The 18,822-nt window shown below is 42.1% G+C and overlaps 1 protein-coding gene across 3 annotated transcripts in view; it reads right to left on the reverse strand.

The window, feature by feature from the left end:
- ATP8A2 (ATPase phospholipid transporting 8A2) overlaps window positions 1-18,822 on the reverse strand; it is a 2,139,258-nt gene that overhangs the window by 1,548,230 nt on the left and 572,206 nt on the right. For all 3 annotated transcript variants that reach the window (XR_014967690.1, XM_085621612.1, XM_085621613.1), the window contains exons 6-7: window positions 15,661-15,701; window positions 3,178-3,251 (exon numbers count right to left, since the gene is read on the reverse strand). Coding sequence is in view for 2 of the 3 variants with exons in the window: in XM_085621612.1 (XP_085477738.1) it covers window positions 3,178-3,251; window positions 15,661-15,701 (115 nt within the window). In the remaining variant the exon portion in view is untranslated. The remainder of the gene's footprint in view (window positions 1-3,177; window positions 3,252-15,660; window positions 15,702-18,822) is intronic.

The following is an 18,822-nucleotide window of genomic DNA, read 5'->3' on the forward strand; positions in this document are numbered from 1 at the left end:
ATCCTTAAAAGGGACCTCCCTTCCACAGCACAATTTTTTCAATTTGTTCCCTCATTGGGACAACCGCTAGTCATTTTTTTCAGACCCAAGGGTTCTTTGTGTTGTAAAATGTCAGAACATACCGTATTAACACATACATTTGATGTCTCAGGCATGCGAAACAGTAATGCATACATTTTTATGCAACACTGACTGATATATGCTACATCACAAAAAATGACCACTTTGATTCTCGTGTGTCACAGTAGTAAGAGGTTTAGAAAGTTTATGTAGAAATGTATTCCAGAGAATGAAAGAAAATTCCAGGAAGTTTATCTAGTACATTTTAGATTTGGACTAGAGGAAACATAGGCGAGGATAAAATCTCTACGACTAATCGGAGAGAGGGGGAGGCGTTTTCACATAACTATCACAATGACAAGTGAGATTGCACAGCAAGTGGAACAAGCTGCACATAAAACCTACACCTGATTCACGAAGGAAAGGTGGGTGCTCTTCTGGATGTGGGGGTGTCATGTTACTCATGAGTGCTCAAGTTTTGCCGGGTATGTGGCCTTGTCACCTTGTGGGTGCTCCAAGTAAAGAGTGAGGGAAAAGTGTATGTGAATGAAGAGAACCTCCACAATGCTAAAACATTATAGGAAGTGACAACAAAAGCTGTTTCCACAATTATATGGTCCTCTAAACATAACTCCAAGTGATTGAGCTGTGCATGGTGCAAAATGTGTGGGAAAGATCATGGACATTTCCATTGCACCAGAGTGTGATGGAACAGAAGACTGCATATGGAATAATGTCATCCATGGGAAGGACACAAAACAACACTGGCGTTCAAGAGAAGGGCACACACACTAAATGTATTGTGGTAAATAAAATAAATATTACCTGACTGAATTTCGTACGGAGTCTTAAAGTAAAATAAAATAGCTCAAAATAACAAGAGGCAGAATCCGTGGTATAAGAGGTTTTCTAATGGGCTTTATTCCATTCAAAATGGCCGACTCGAGTGGCGGCCTTCAGGTTCCGTCACCACGAAGGTTCAGGAAGTGAAGTACAATAAATTATTGACATACATGCATTTTTATAATAAGTACATTACAATGAAACAAATGTAGAAGGCGTAACATTTGATAAGAAAAATGACGTGACAGTGACATAATCGAAACTAGGCGTAATAAGGAATAAAAGAAACATGATTGGCTTGCATTATCAGACATAGGTGGATCTATAAGATAATACTTGGCATAGATGCGCGCGCAGCAGCATGACGTGTAATTGACGTGTAACTAGGGGGTGAAGGGGACTTGACATTTAGCTCTACATGTGGAGACGAGAAGTCTGGGGTCAAGTCAACCTAATCCCAAATCATATCTAATATCCTATGTTTAAAGAACTATGTTATCCACAAGGAAGAGACTCTCGGACAGAATCTATTCTATACTGACTGTGTGCGTGTACAAGCGTCTAAGTGTCTATATGAGATGCGAGGGGCAGAAAACTTTCCATAGCAACAGGGCTATGAATCACTTGCAGGAGGACAGAGAAACCGGGCCTTTTGCTTGGTAACTGGAGGAATGTTTACTTAAACTACTAGGCAAGAATGCATCGGCTGAAGAGCAAAATAGATAATTCGAAGGTGAAATACAACTTCTTGGCAGACAGGCGAAAACTGGCCGAGGCAGGCACCGTTAGCTGCACAGGGAGTAGGACAAAGTTCATGGATACAGATGCGAGCTCAAACTGAAGCTGTCAGAGACAGAGAGCAGGGAAAGGCTTTGAGGACAGAATCGGGCCTACTCGCCTGAACTGCAAAAATGGAGTAACTTAGCCATATAAAGTCGGTGGCCTTTCATACTTAGGAATCGAATATCCAGCCCATTGATGGCGGATCTGACAGAGAACATGTTGACGGTAGACACACATATGTTTGCGTCTTAGAAACTGGGACTGGAGGGAACATACATGTACTTGTAACATGCGTATAGAACCGTTGGGGTCCAAGATAGGGGACATAACTGACCAGGAAAATCCACATTTCCACAGTATGTCAATATCAAACATACATTTCTGAATATCTCGGGTAATACACACACACTCCTCATCTTTCCTGATTCGTATTGCAGGGATATATCTAGGCAAAACAGGTGTGTGCCTTAGAATCTGAAGAATAATAATTCCATTCCTTCTTCAATGATGGGCTCCACTCTGTGTTCAAAGTGAAGTCTGGAGCCTACGTTTTATTACATGGTGTATGTGGTATACGTTTTAGACAGAACTGTAATTGCAAATATTATAGTACCACTTCCAGCAGATGTAGCTTACCATTCAACACACTCCACATATCTCAAAATAACTTACAGACCAATAGCCAAGCAGCATATTCACATTTGTGTTCAGAATGTACTACACTCTGCCCAGCAGAAGGGCTTTTAGATAATTTATTAACTATTTGCTTTTTGAAAAGAAGAACCCAAAACATACTCCTTCATTGAACTTTTCAATTCATGTGCCTTGGAATCCCTAACCTAACACACAAGGCATGAACACAACTTGCACTTTTGTGAATAATTAAAAACATACAGAATAAAGTAGCAACTTCAAAGTATCATCCAGTCCACTTTTTGCAATTCATCACAAACCTGAAGCACGTTCTGTTCAAGTTTCAGTACTAAAATATACAATATATAACAATATATAATGACAATGTATATATTCCGCTAAAGATTATTGTATCATATTGATTTTAAAAAAAAACCAGAATGATGCATTAATCAATCAGTGTACAACAACATAGACAGCAATTTCCTTTGGTAATTGTTTCATAACACACCGAATTTATAACACAACAGCTGTACGAAACATGAGTAAAATAACTTAACCAACCTTTGTAAAATTACCCATATTTGTTAAATAGAGGGTAGAGAATACTAACTCCCTTCACGAAATAGCAAAGGATGGTGGAACTGTATGCTTGTTGAAGCTTCTACGAAAAAACTATCTATAATCTGCCTTAAATTCCCCCTGCAAATCTGTGTGCATTAATGTCAAGGATATCCCAACTTTAGTTACACACTGCTCCACTAAGCAATAGGGCATGCAAGTTTACGTACTAACAAAGACAATATTTAATCAGTTCAGCAATGTAACTACATGAATCGCGTGACGAGTGTATCTGACCTGGAAGATAAAATGATCATGTCTGCTGGTAGATGCTGTCCGTTGGTGACCTTCACAATGTCTCCTACTGCCACCTTGTGATGCAGGAGAGGAAGTGCAGAAAAATGGAACAGGAGAGAAAGTTTAGATTTTTGTTGAGTATGGAAGGGCTTCAGCTCTTTAATACAAAGCAAAATGTATTTTTAAAACTGTATATAAACAGTTTCACTTCAGAACACATCCCGTGTCTCTCGGTTTCAAAAGAAACATGTTAAATAAATATCTTAAAGCAAATAAATGTAAAGGAGCCAAGTTACTGATATTGTAGATGGTAATAACTACTAGACATGACGACCCTAGAAGCAGCATTAGATATCTATTTGTAGAAGTTAGAGGATTTTCCCATTTAGTAGATGCAGGAGGCGAATCAAAGGCAGAGTTTAAATTACCTGGGGACACTGGACCTTCAACATAAAAGAAATCACAGTGATTCTGATTATTAATAGAAATAACAAAACCCCAATATAAGGCTCCTCGTTACACTTATCAGAGGATGTTAGTGGTATTCGAGTAAAGACGAAAAGGGAAAGTAGAAAAAATAAAACAGACCGGTAGCCTCATTTTTTCAAAATGATTTATTCTGTGCGAGGATAGTTAACCAGTCTTCTGTTTCTTGTTGCTGAACATCAGATGAACGCTGTTATACTACACAAATACAGGGCTCTTAAAGTTGACCACAGCACACAAGGCCTTCAACAGAAACAAGCTGTATACCTGAAACATTTCCCAAGTGCCTAGTGCACATGGGAAGCTGTTTTCAGATTTGTAATTATGTCTTTCATTCCTAATGTAGCTGAAACTTGGAGGTGTATTGATGTGTACAAAAAAAGGACAAGGAGACCCTAAAAGTCTGAAGGGATCAAGGGTGGACATATGCTAAAGAAAACAATGGTCCCATACAAGTTAGATAGTTACAGTATCACAATTTAGTAATCAAAATTGGAATCACAAATGTATCGATGCAAAATAAGAATTTTAATTAACAATTAAGTTCAACGCAAGGATAATATACAAAAACATTGAGTGAGCAAGATGTGACAGGGTAGAGGGAAATCAGCCGATTTCCTTACCACAGGCAAGTGACTTAAAAAGTGACTTTTAAATTAGTGAGAATGTCGATAAACAGAAAGTCACAATCAGGGTTACATCTCATATCCCACAATTGGATACAAATTATAGTATAGAGTTGAAGATGTATGTGTCAACGACATTTCGATCCCAATTGAGATATAGGGATCTCATCAGGACTAAGCGGTAACACAAGTGCCTGGGAAGTTGCCTGGCTATGTATAAAAAAAGGGAGTAATTGGGGAAGGGGTGTGAGAAAAAAGGTGAAGACATTAGGGTTAAGGGTAGTTAGATAAAAGGTAGTATCGCAAGGAGGCAAGGTCGTGCATGGTTAAAATAGGTTAAACTCTGGTTGTCGAGGTGTGGGGTGCTAGATAGGGTAGAAATTACAGTACAAACCAGAGATACGTAAAACCATATGCTGATATGATATAAGCGCGGGGCAAGGTATAGTACAGAAAAAAGGGAGGGAGAAGATGGAAAAAAAGAGGAGAAAGAAAAAAGAGAAGAAGAAAGAAGAAAAAAGAAAGAAGGGGTAGAGAGAAGAAAGAAAACAGAAAAGAGAAAACCCCTGATTTAATTTAAGGGGATAGACATACAGGCGGATAAGTATAAAAGAAGGGAGGAATTGGGGAAGGGGTGTGGGAAAAAAGGTGAAAGCATTAGGGTTAAGGGTAGTTAGATAAAAGGTAGTATCGCAAGGAGGCAAGGTCGTGCATGGTTAAAATAGGTTAAACTCTGGTTGCCGAGGTATGGGGTGCTAGAAATTACAATTTGCTCAAGACACTGGATGGTCTTGGGTATAGATATAGCCAACGAGCAATCTAAAAAACTAGAGATAGAAATAAAAGACATTGAAAAACAGAAAAAAGAGAATAGTGGGATCAAAGACGCCAAGACCCTTTTGGACAAAGTTGAAAAAACCCTCTCCGAGTTCCATAGAATTGAACAGAATAAAAGGTTAAATGGGATGTAAAGAACTACAAAATAGAGATGACCTATCCCTACCTTGTGGAAGATTTCTACACAAATAGATCATACCTAGGCCCCAGGACACAGCGCCCTTGGGGGAGGTTCAATAAACAACAGAACATAGTAGGCTTCTCTGATACCTCTGCCAAATCCTCTGATAACTCAGATACTGCTGAAGGCCCTAGCACTTCTAGGAATAGAAGAAACAGCCCCAATTTTTTAAGGTAAGATCAGAGTTGTCAGGCCAATCAGAGGACGACAAGGCCCCCATGCTGGTACAGCACACCAGGAGACAGGCAAACACGCCAGAGATATTACCAATGGTAAGACACTCAAGAACTTACTATGACTATCACTACTTCCAATATCGACAACATGCCTGACACTGACTCTATCCCTATTTTTAATCTCTCCAATTACCAACTATCTGAGAAAGAAATTACACTACTCAGTAAGGGATTATCATTTGTCCCTACCATTAAACCGGATTATCTTCAACTTGAGATTGAAATGTTACGATTCTTCAGAAAGATAAGTTTTCAAGCATTTTTTCCAAGACAAACCCTATACCCCCTCTACATTTTTCACTGCATTTCGCCCACCGTCTACCTTCTCCCCTCCACAACACAGTATACCAGCTGAGATCCTTACTTTTGAAAAGTTAGTACTCAAAGACATTACAGTTCAGGAGCAATCACGAAAATAAATCCTGTATAACCTCACACTATCCGAGAAGAATGCCCTACATGAACTCAAACAGATTGATAGTTTAATTATCAAACCAGCAGATAAGGGTGGCGGGATTGTTCTCCAGGAGATTGACACCTACACACAGGAAATCCTTAGACAACTATCTAGGCCAGACCACTATCGCAAACTTCCATCCGACCCTACCAAAGAGATCCAGAAGCTGATTCTTGACATTACTGAGGAAGGGGTAGCACAGGGTTTCCTTAGTAAAAACAAGTTCACCATGTACACCGGTGATATACACCCTCCCTAAAATACACAAAAATGCCACCTCACCACCAGGCCGCCCAATTGTCTCTGGATGCGGCTCAATCCTCGAGCCACTAGGAAGGTATATTGACTACTTTATTAAGGACTTTGTACCTGAAACCCTATGTTACATCAAGGACACCATGGCCATGGTTAACCTTGTAGAAGGCCTCCCCTTTGATCCCCTACAGTGCTTTCTATACCCTTAACGTACAGTCATTGTACACCAACATCCCCCAAGACTTAGGCATTGATGTTAATGTTATGGCTCTAAATTCCAGACCACAACCCCACCCAGTCCCCACGTCTTGTATTCTCCATCTATTGAAAATATGCGTGACTTGCAACTTTTTTCTTTTTAATGGCAATTTTTACCAGCAGTTCAAAGGCACTATCATGGGTGCAGTTTTCGCTCCAAATTTTGCCATACTATATATGGACTGGCTTCAAAGCCAGAGAATACTATCCTTCCACAATCCGTTCAGAGCTAACACCCTTGAATGGAAGCGTTACATAGATGACATCTTCCTCATTTTGAATGGTACTGATGAGATTTTGATAGACTTTCGAGATTGGCTTAATACACATTGCAATGGGCTCAATTTCACTATTAACAAAAGCAAGCAAGAGGTCGCATTCCTTGATTTGACTATCATAGCACACAATGGGATACTTTACACCACACTGTATCACAAACCCACGGAGAAAAATACACTATTGGCATACAGCAGCCATCACCCGAGAGCCCTACGTGACTCCCTCCCATACTCACAATTCCTCCGCATACGCTGGAATTGCTATCGCAAAGTGGATTGTTTCAAGGAAGCCAAAATCTTATCTAAGAAACTGATAAATAAAGGCTACCCACGCAAATTAGTGAAGATTGCCCTAAAACGAGCCTGGTATTGTCCCAGGGAGACTTTATTAAGCCCCAAAGAAAGAAGCACTGGTGACTTGTATGTGTCACTAATTTTTCCCCCATCTCAAATGGAGTCAGGAAATGCATCTTGAAACACAGGCCCACACTTAATGTAGGCCGCCTCAATTTAGAACGCCCCCTTATTGCTTTCAAGAAAAGCAAAAGTATAAAAGACCATCTGGTAAGGGCAGCCATTCCAAGTACCAAAAGTAATCCCACTTTAAGAGAGGTCTGGAGACTACCACCTGTACTAGGTCATTTCAAATGAGGTGGATGCAGTATTTGCAACCTTACTACGGATACCAAACAATTTGTGCATGCAAACATTGATGGCAACCTTACTCACTTCTCTAACTGTAGCACCGTCAATGATTTATGTGATCTTTTGCCCGTGCAACCTAATATATGTTGGCCAAACACACAAAAATCAGAATCTGGATTTGCCAGCACAGAAGTAGGATTTGTTGCAAGACACTGAATGCACCACTTGTTGAACACTTTACTGCCATGAACCACACTGAAGATAAGATAAGGTGGCAGCTGATCACAGTGATTCAACAACCCCCCAGATATACGAACATTGCGGGCATTCTCAATAAAGAGGAGCTAAAATGGATCATACGAACAGACAATCTCCACACTGGACTCAATAGCTTGGAGAACTGGTCCAATTTGCTCTAATCCTTCTTGTCGTATTGCACATGTATGCATCTTTGTTTTGGTTGCTGTGACCTTACTTTTCTTTAGGAATTTATGTCCTACTCTCCAATTGAGAAATCATCTTCCATCTGCATAAGTATATTATCTGTGAACCTGTTTAGCCTCACTGCTTTCAATTAATCCTTGTACACTCACCTGTTCTCCCACATTAGTATGTTATCACAGGTAAGCCTTACTCTCCGTATCTCTATCCTTCTATTTTTCCCATGTCAACACTTCTCTACTCTTTCTCCAACCCTGCACTCCCCTTACTCTCGTTACCCTACTGCTCTGATTATCCTCACCCTTTTTCTATTTTTCCTTCATGCCGGTTGCACTCCACATTACCGGTTTGCTCTTGCACTATTCTTGCTCCCCCTTTTTACATTTCATTTAGTATGCATTCCATTCCCCTTGGTTTTTGCCCTTGCGTGCCCCCCTTAGGCCAGCTACCTCTCCCCCCCCCCTTTCCCCCAACTCCCTTCCAATATGGCTGGCATGATTTCGCTTTCCTGCCACCCGGCCTACTCACGCCTCCGGATGACGTCATATCCGCCCGCCAACCATATGAGGAAAATAAAATATCATGAGGCCTATGTGTCCCCGTGTGTTCCCCACCACTGATGTGCACATACATGTAACCTATGTATTTCCCCTCCATGGCCTGTCTATCATGATGCTTATGCTATAAACGTGGCCTGTCATCATCCAGTCTCCCATGAGAGAAACGACAAATCTGTATTGAGGCCTACACGTTTTGCATCATGTTTTCCTGCATTTTCATGAAGCCCATGTTTATGGCTCAGCCAGAGCCGAAAAGAGGTTTCAGGCCTCAGACGCTCTGAGAGCTGCAGCTGCGTATCCTTGGCCTTGCACACTTGGGCCTCAGCCAAAGGGGCCCCGACCGAGGTGCCGAGACAGTATTGAGCACGGTTATCTGCTTACTCCTACCGAAACCACATTCCTGCCTGGAGAAGGAGGGATAAACATGACCCATCTGCAAAGGAGAAAGCCTAGCCTTCCTGTCTCTTTTTGTGCGATTACAAAGCTCACGTCAGTGAAAAGCCCATAGCCCCCATGTAAGACTTCAGCAGTAAACAAAGAAATAAATGCCACATTGGCTCTTGGTGATGGGCAACCTATGTCACGAATCAGTCCCTGCTCCAGACTTTAGATATCAGATAATACAAGATGTGCTGGTCGTCTTGACACTGAAGGCCTAACTTCCAGATTCCCCGGTTGCACAGCAACCCTTTCACACGTCAGTTACACGTCATGCTCGAGTCGAGCACAAGTAAGGCAAAGTTCCAGTAAAGTTCCAGCTGATCACGCAACCCCCTCCAGGCATCCACCCACCTATGACACTTACCTATTATCATCAAGTGGACGCCCACCTTCACGCCTACTTACACGCCCACATGCTCTTATCTCATTCTCTCTTGCTCCGCCTGAAGCACTCCTTCTTACGTATAATATCAAACATATATATACTGTACTTTGTGAATAAAGTTTGAGAATATTGAGAATACTTTGAGACCCTTCCAGATCCCTTGTGGTGATGGAACTATTCTCCCTATAACTCGAGTTATTGGAATAAAGCCCTTTTGAACCTGATACCACAGACTCAGACTCTTGCTTTATGCATGATCATATTGATAAAGAAATTCTGAGTGCGTAATACTTTATTTACGACATAGAGCCCGCAAGCGCTTCCTAACTCAATCGTATCGTCCGATACTTGCTGAATTCACGCATCACCCCTTTCCCCATTGCCGCGTTACCAATCGGATCTACCAGTTTGCTGCCCCTTATTTTTAACACTGTGCCTATTCAGGTAAGTGCACGATATTTTTGAGAGGAGTTCTTAGGTTCAGCGTCACTAGTATCCAGAATGACACCCCCTCCGTTTCCTTTTCAGGCTCGATTTCGCTATTGCTCCATTGGCCTCACATTCGAATATTACCGGACGGGAACATCAATTACCCTTAATTATCCTTGACTGGAAAATGTTCATATCTCCGGTAAGAGTTCGGCATTGCAAATTAACCATTTTCACTCCAGTATTTCGAGTTGATGTATTGCTGCTAAACGGCATTTCGATTATTCCTATGCTGCTCGCCCTACCGCTGCTTCCCTTATTCTGGGATTCAGAGTTCAAGCCCGACCGACCCCCCTTCTGCAAGTCCTCGCATTCACAGCTATTGCCAACAATTTAAATGCACCGGGCTACTGAACTTTACTTTCCCATTATCCCCCTTATTACCCGCATGAACGGTTTCTTCACTTGCGCAATAAACACGCTAGTTTACTCCTCGAGGCCTATGAAATGAAATGAAATGAAAAAAGATTTCTAAAGCGCATGGCTGCCCTTGAGCGTCCCAGCGCTAATATACTGAGCCGCTACCCCAAGACACAGAGAGAGACCTACAGAGGGAAAAGATAAGTCTTCAATGCTTTACGGAATTTTGCCAAGTTGGGTTCTTTACGCAAAGCCATCGGTAGAGCATTCCATAGTTGACCTGCATTAATGGAAAACCGACGTCCACCCGATTTCACCTTTTTTGCTCTGGGTATCATTACCAGATTCCCATCTTCAGAGCGAAGGGCTCGCGTAGGTTTGTAAGAGTGGACCAAATCTCTTAGAATGGGGGGACCCGATCCTTGTAAGGCTTTGAACACTATGCAGAGAGATTTAAATTTAATGCGCGCTCTAATTGGTAGCCAGTGCAAGGCCTTCAAGGCAGGCCGAGCTGAAGAGCTTTTGGCAGTACCAGTGAGCATCCGTGCAGCTGCATTCTGTGCTCTTTGGAGAACATTCAGTGTGGATTCAGGTGCCGCCAGGAAAAGGGCATTGCTATAGTCAAGCCTGGAGAGCACCAATCCCTGGACCAATAGTCTCCTGGAATTATCAGGGAGAAGCGACAGGACTTTTCGGGCTGACCGGAGCAGCCCATAACACGTCCCTGCCACTTGTTTGGCTTGAGTGATCATAGACAGCTCAGGTTCCAGCCATACCCCAAGACTTTTTATGGCGCCCTTAGGGGCTGGGGGGACGCCCAGACTGGCCGGCCACATACATTTGGGCAGTGATGAGCATAGATTGCCAAGGAGCATTAGCTCCGTTTTCGTCCCATTCAGTTTTAGCCGGGAGTCCGACATCCATGCCATAATGTTGGTAAGGCAAGCAGCAAACTTCGCCCCCTGGCTTTCCGACAGGGACAAAGAAACAATCAGTTGAGTGTCGTCTGCATAGGTTGCCATTGTCACCCCAAAGGGGGCCACCACCTCCTCCAGTGGGGCCATGTAGACGTTAAAAAGCGTCGGGCTCAATGAAGAGCCCTGCGGGACTCCACACAGGAGGGGGGTAGGCAAATATCTAAAATCGCCATCGCAGACCTGATAGGAACGATCACTCAGGTATGACTGAAGCCACTGGAGGGCCGACCCTCCTATTCCCATCTTTCCCAGATGGTGGATCAAGATATTATGGTCCACCGTGTCGAAAGCAGCGCTTAGATCCAGGAGGACCATTGCAGCGGATCCTCCCGAATCTAAGATGCATCTGCCTTCTTCGACCATTGCTATCAAAGCCGAGTCGGTTCCCTGACCTGGTCGAAAGCCAGTCTGCGTCTGACCTAGTAAGTTATTAGCTTCTAGGAAGCAGGAGAGCTGGCGGTTGACAAACTTCTCAGCGATCTTATTCAGGCCAGGCAGAAGCGAGATGGGACGGTAATTTGCCAGATCAGCAGGGTCAAGGTCGGGCTTTTTCAGAAGAGCCTTGACAGTGGCCTGCTTCCAGCTAGGTGGAACTGTGCCATAGGTGAAGGAGGCATTCAGAAGGTCAGTTGCAGGACCAGCAATGAGATCCACAAATTGTTTGAGGATCCGGATGGGCATGGGGTCCAACGGGCAGCCACTCTTCAGAGCCGAAAGCTCCTTACAGAAATCCTCCCTTGAAATGGGAGAGATTATATCTAATCCCTTCCCAACTGGAACCCCCTCGGGGGCTGTTATGGCCATGTTTCCTGAACTAGGGGGAAGGCTGGCTAATATGTTCCGTATTTTGTTATTGTCTCTATTGTTCCGCCTCTCTTCATGGCTCCAGCCTAGTCACGGCTATCCAATTGTTCTCCTTTCCTAAGGCCCTTTTCATACTGGGTCACTTTACCACCTCTTCCTTAATCACTCTTATTGCCCATGTGCACATTTTTATCGGAACTCACTTGCGCAATATACACCCTTTTAGACTCGTGTCCATCAATTCCTCTGTATCTTTCTATTTCTCTTCACGGCTTCAGCCATACCACGGCTATATAATTGTTTGATATAATAATATGCCCACTAGATAACATAATTGCATGTACCACTACTATGCCTATCCCCTTAAATTAAATCAGGCGTTTTCTCTTTTCTGTTTTCTTTCTTCTCTCTCCCCTTCTTTTTTCTTCTTTTTTTTCCTTACTTCTCTTATTTCTCTCTTCTTGCCCCTCTTTTTTCTGTACTATACCTTGCCCCCCGCGCTTATTAAATCATATCAGCATATGGTTTTACATATCTCAGGTTTGTACTGTAATTTCTACCCTATCTAGCACCGCATACCTCGACAAACAGTTAACCTATTTTAATCATGCACAACACCTTGCCTCCTTGCAATACTACCTTTTATCTAACTACCTTTAACCCTAATGCTTTCACCTTTTTCCCCCACACCCTTTCCCCAATTCCTCCCTTCTTTTATACTCATCCAGGCAACTTCGCAGGCACTTGTTTTACCACTTAGTCCTGATGAAATCCCTATACCTCAACTGGGATCAAAACGTTGTCGACACATACATCTTCAACTCTATACTATAATTTGTATCCCATTGTGGAGTACGGGATGTAACCCAGATTGTGACTTTGTTTACTGACATTCTCACGAATTTAAAAGTCACTTTTTAAGTCACTTGCCTGTGGTAAGGAAATCAGCTGATTTCCCTCTATCGTCACGTCTTGTTCACTCATTTTTTTTGTACATTATCCTTGCAATGAACTTAATTGTTAATTAAAATCTTTATTTTGCATGGATACATTTGTAATTCCAATTTTGATTACTAAATTGTGATACTGTAACTATCTAACTTGTATGGGACCATTGTTTTCTTTAGCGTATTGATGTGCACAGCACAATCATAACTAACAGCAGCAACGTATGTTACAGTGGTGGTAGAGGAGCAGAGAGAAGGCAAGGTCTTCATGGTGAAGGTGGACACTGAAGGTGCATTGCAGAATGGAGGTTAGTGAAGAGGGAGCTAGAGGGCGGGACACATGCGATGGAGAAACACAGACTAGAGGGAAACGTAGTAGAGTACTGACTGTGGTGAGCAGCAGAGCAGGAAACGGGCACAAGGTTAGCAGAGGTTGAACGAGGGGAAGGTGGACATTGGAAGATGTAATATAGCGGGACAACATGCAAAGAGGATAAAAGAAGGACACAGTGGGCATAGACCATAGGGGTACAGGTAGGCCTCACGGTGAGCTGCCAATGCATGGAGAAACTCCTTTTGAGACAACCAAATTAAAGCGGAAATACCAGAACAAAGAATATGAACATGAAACATATGGAAATGATTTTAAGTGCCAGCCATTCATGGGTGCATACAAAACATACAGGGGCCTACTCACAAAGGTAAATATGTTCAGAAAATTAAGTTTAAAACCAAATTTGCCTCACTTACACCTTTCAGTAATTTATAAAGGAATACCGGCAGGCATAAGCCCTTTTACTGATATGGGCCACTTTTTCAATGAATTTCACACACATGACTTACACCATTATGGTCCACGTAAATAAAATAAAATAAATATACCCTTGCCTAATCGTCTACTGCTTTATATGCCTTTTGAACGTTTTGTTTACGTAATGGAATGTTATGTGGTTAATAAATGCAAAAGATAAATGTTAACTTCAACAAACTTTCTAACCTGCATTGTGTTATGAATGGAATGCCTACAGTGCTCGCAGACGTGGTTACTAAAACAAGTGTGAGTTTACAACGTATGTGAACACCATACAATTTACAGCATACATAATGTAAGCATACATATGCCAGAATTGTTCGTGTGTTATCCAGATCACTTCAAGGCTATCGTGTATGGGTAGAGTGTTTTTGAATTAGCCTCAATTTTGCCACAATGTCTCCTAGTCAGGTCTTACTTACATCCATTATTATTCATTATCAATTTCAGTAGATATTTTAACATGTTTCTGCAAATTTGGTCATTTTGGGACAGTATTTGAAAGTCTTGCAAACATGCAGGTAGAGAGGAAGGGATGCTGGGATAGCAAGTGAATGAAGAATGCGTGTACTGTCTTCTGCGGTGCATGCAGTACACCCTGCACTCCACAGCTCGAATGAATACAAACAAAAGAAAATGTGATCACATTACCCCCACATTGAAGGATCTTCAATGGCTTCCAAAGGAGGACTCAAATCAAATTCTGTTGTATACCCTTCAAATAGTGAACACACTGGCAGACCCAGCTGCCTTATTGAATGGCTGAAAATTCCGGGCAGATCACGATAGTCTCATAGAAACCACTCCTTCCCGTTAGAGCATCCGAAAATCAAAAAAACTGAAGCTCAACAACAATAATTTTCTGGTTACTCACACAATATGGAACCCCCTCCAAAGCCAATTAATAATGGCTCTAACATTCTCTCCTTTACAAAAAGACTCAAGACACCTTGCTTAAGGATACACCAGCCTGTTCTCTACCCCCACCTTATCACCCTTCCCCCAAATGCATCGGTACAATATTTAACTATTTACCACTACCCTGTTTCTACCCCACAATGCACAAACCTTACCCTATAAACTCTTGGTTCCTTTCATACTAATGTTGCTCGATGTTCATTGTAAGACTATTATCTCATGTGCAGTTCTGCGATTTGCTTTACAGCACTCGAAACCTGCTAGGTGAAGCAGCGCTTTAGAAAAATCAGGGGAATTAATAAATATATGCATTTAGTGTCTAGATGTAACTTTTAACATTTAATGTGATTTAAATTAGACTGAGTTCTGCAAAACGTTAAACATAAGGCAGCCCTTCAAGTCTGTATGGCTTTTTGATGTTTTCTCGTTTGATTCGATATGAGACTTTCAAATAAGGAAAGTTATGACCAAGCATGTTTGCACCTTCCCCACCCTAAATGGGTAGAATAAATGTCAAATTTCACCCAAAAATGTTATCAGGCAATCAATGGACAGGTCTATGTAAGAGATGTTAAGGGGTGCAAAAAGGTTTAGGGGGGGGGGGGGCTCTACAACTATATTTTAAGGCACAATCAGGTAAATTAATCTCCCCTCTACCATCTCTCTTAAACAGTCCTTAATTGTCTGTGAAAGTGTACAGATATACTTTTTCAAATGTTATTAAAAATTGTGGACAGGAAGACATCACATTATTTACAGACTAATCAATCTGAACAAGGCTCACAGTCGGAACATGTCCAGTAAATTAACAGAAGACAAATGCACAACAAGGGTCTTCCATCACTTGTGAGGTCTTATCACAGAACATTTTGTTTGCACTTATGCAAATATTATATTAATGATTGAGTGAATGTGGATTTACCACGTAAATTTTAAGTCATGAAGTTTGTAATTCTTAGAAACACCGAGGTGCTTGTCACATCAAAGAATGAAGAAATGTTGAACAGCGTCTTGGGAAGTTTAGGGTTATAAACAATGCAGTCTTCTGAAAGTTACACTTTTTTGAACGTAGCAAAATGTATCTATATTACCTCTTTCCAAATCATGTTCTGCCACATGCCACCTCTCAACACTGAAAAAGAAAACATGTCAAATTAATTTGTAACAAGGCGATCAGGTCCATTACAAAATGCATCAGTCTCGTCAACGTTGAAAACTAAGTTTAGAACACACCGCTTAAAGCTGGTCTGTGAGTGAATGCGGTTTTGTGTCAGTGATGTTGCCAAGCTTTTCGATCAACTGTGTTTAGTAAAATATTATTTTTCACTATACTATCCTGGTCTCACATATTCACATAAAAAGCCGGATTATTACAAATGGAGCTTTCAGTGCAGGCAATGGCACATCAAAAACAAACTTGCAATGCAATAGGTCTCGCATTATTAAAGTTTGAGCTATTGGTGTTGCATTATTTAGCAATACCAATAGCTCAAACTTTAATAATGCGAGACCTATTGCAAGCAATAAATGCTTTAATTTCCAATGAAGTGAAAAGAATTGCACTCAGTTGTCCTAGTAAAATGAAACTCATATTAAAATTAATTGCGATAGAACAGGTTGTTTAAGGAACGTGGAAATCAAATTAAATGGGTAACACACTATGGCTCCCACTTCAAATAGGCCATTCATTGTAATCCCTGGGCGGACTCATGTTAGCGCTGGAATCAGGATGTTGAGATTTGCGGTCAGTTTCATATCTTGACCCATGCAAATTTCTCCAGTTCAATTTGGCAGAGCGCAACTTTCATGAAGGAAAATTGGCTCATAAATGCCGGACATGCAGAATTCAATAAAGAATGCACCATATTCGACATGTATATCACAGCCAGTATCTTGAGCACCAGTGGCTGTAACATCATGTCTACCCAGCAGGTGGTGATCTGTCAACCTGACAACACTTCCACTCGATTGGTGAGTGCCCTGGATGATGCCATTAGCGGAACGCAGTGCTTAATTTGTAAAAAAATAAATAAAAAAAAAAAAGTGCCAGGGCTCTTGTCAGGAGGCCACTACAACTTGCACCACACATTGCCCCTGCCATGCTGCCGATGATAATAACTAACCATCACATGACTAAAAGTGTGACAAATCGGACAATCTCTGGCCCCCAAACCTATAAGAATGGCTTGGGCAGCTGGTGGTAGTCAGTTTTAATGTATATTGAATTCATTATTAACTGTTGGAGTGGTCTTCTCTAAATTAGCCAGACAGTGCCACCTTGAGGCAGACTGTCACAAGCCCCGGTGTTGACAATTAAGTGCGGGTGCCAAGCACAAGAAACCACTGGCTCAAATTAAGCACTGGCGGAAAGGCTTTGTGCATGTGGAGGTGTTACTCTCTGGAAATATATAGTGTGCAGCATATTGGCTAAACTACTGCAAGTCACCAATTAATGGTTGTTTCATAGGCTGCGCACCTAAAAGCATAATGTTATATGAGGGGAGATAGAATGCCAATTACCTCACATAAATTACTTTCTCTGCAACAACTCGTACCTCAGACAAGGAGGCAGCAGACTTTTCTTTAATTATTTTTTTGATGCCTTCTCTTTCATTAGGGAGCCACCGGGGGAGAGCTGTCATTAGTGCAGTAGGTGCAGTCACAAGAGACCCAGGGCTTTAAAGGGGCCCACTGCACCCCTACTATGACTGTTTTACTTCCTACTAGGAGACAGGAGTGCCCCTCTTTTCTTGCTGGCGTTAGGACTCTGGATACCTCCATTTACCATCATTATATTTGAGTCACTTGGTTATGTTTATTAAAGTGGTGTCCAAGTCTATATTACATCTTGTAACGTGATAGGCTTGACTGTTCATAATTCGTCAGTGATGGAAGAAGACATGTTGTGTGCCCTGGCCGAGAGGAGAAAGCGCAGAGGTTCTCAAAATGTATCTAGCCTTTAAAAATCAAAGAGCCATGAATATTATATGATTAAAAATCGACCATTTCTGTGGGCTTAGTTCTGGCAGGTCAAAATACAGCTGCAGCTGGGACCACGGGTTCCTCAGCCACTAAAACACCGCTGTGTGGCCTGCATTGCTTATCAGCCTCAATCTCATTTCTGGCCGCCATCCCCCTCCCTCTGACTCACTCTGGAGCCCCGCCACAGCTGATTGTCACCACGCCATTAATCCATATATCACAAGCCTCCCTCGTCTGGGAATGGGCTTGATTTTAACTGCGTAATGGCGCTTCTTTTTTATGTCGGGGCTCTGTGAATCTGGTGAGCCAACATAAATACTCGTGATAGCAGCTTGAAACTGCGGGTGAATTCTCAAAGTTACCCCCCCCTTGCAAAATGGGTTTCTGTGAAGCTTAAGGGCTTCAACATACAAACATCACAGTCACTAATGTACCTTCAGTTCCCCCCGGTGTATTACGTTCTCCGCGTATGTATGAGATGATCGCGCCATTTTGTGCGCCTATAAACCAGGCAAGTGAAAAAACAACAGTTGATGGACAGAATGCAGAACAATGTCATACATTCACCCCAGTACAGAGATCTGGGCCTAAATCCATTGTTTTTTTTGCTCACCATGCCATTCCAGTTTGAACCCAGCCATATGCAAATCAGTCTTGACCCTGTGCCTCATGGGAACAGTCCAGCCCGAACTGCCAAGCCAGGTCCTCCCTGGACTGGAAACAAGCATCCGAGGACCGGTTTCGGGGTTTCACCCCTCATCAGCCAAGATAGCATAACTTCAGTGGCATGCAGTGTCTAAAAAAGGCAGAAGCCTTCTGGAGATTAAATACCTGTGGAATTAGACATTGCCTTATTGAGCATAGGGTGGGAGAAGTTGGGGCGGGGGTCGCTACAACAGGATATGAGGTTCAAGTTGGTTCATTAAAATACCAGGGCAATACTACAACAGATGGAGTGGCACTGGGGCCGAAGGATTTAAGAGGAATACTGAACCTCAATTATAGTTTTTCCCCACTTAAAAACTGTGGGCCCATTTTCTATTTCTTTTTTTAGGGTCCATAGCATCCTTGCTATGCCACTATCCAAACTCAAATGTCTCACTCCAAAAGGTTACAAATGGACTTGGCAAATTAACAAAAGGGCTTCTTTCTCCAGTGGCCCAGCAGGTGCACAATGAGGATGATTCCAGGTGTATTTTCTCCTGCCTAGTCCAGGACTAAGGGAAGAAGGTAAAGATAACAAGCAGAGGTGTTTGCCTATATGTTTACCT

The sequence above is a fragment of the Triturus cristatus genome, chromosome 8, assembly GCF_964204655.1.
Source record: "Triturus cristatus chromosome 8, aTriCri1.1, whole genome shotgun sequence".
NCBI lineage: Eukaryota > Metazoa > Chordata > Amphibia > Caudata > Salamandridae > Triturus > Triturus cristatus.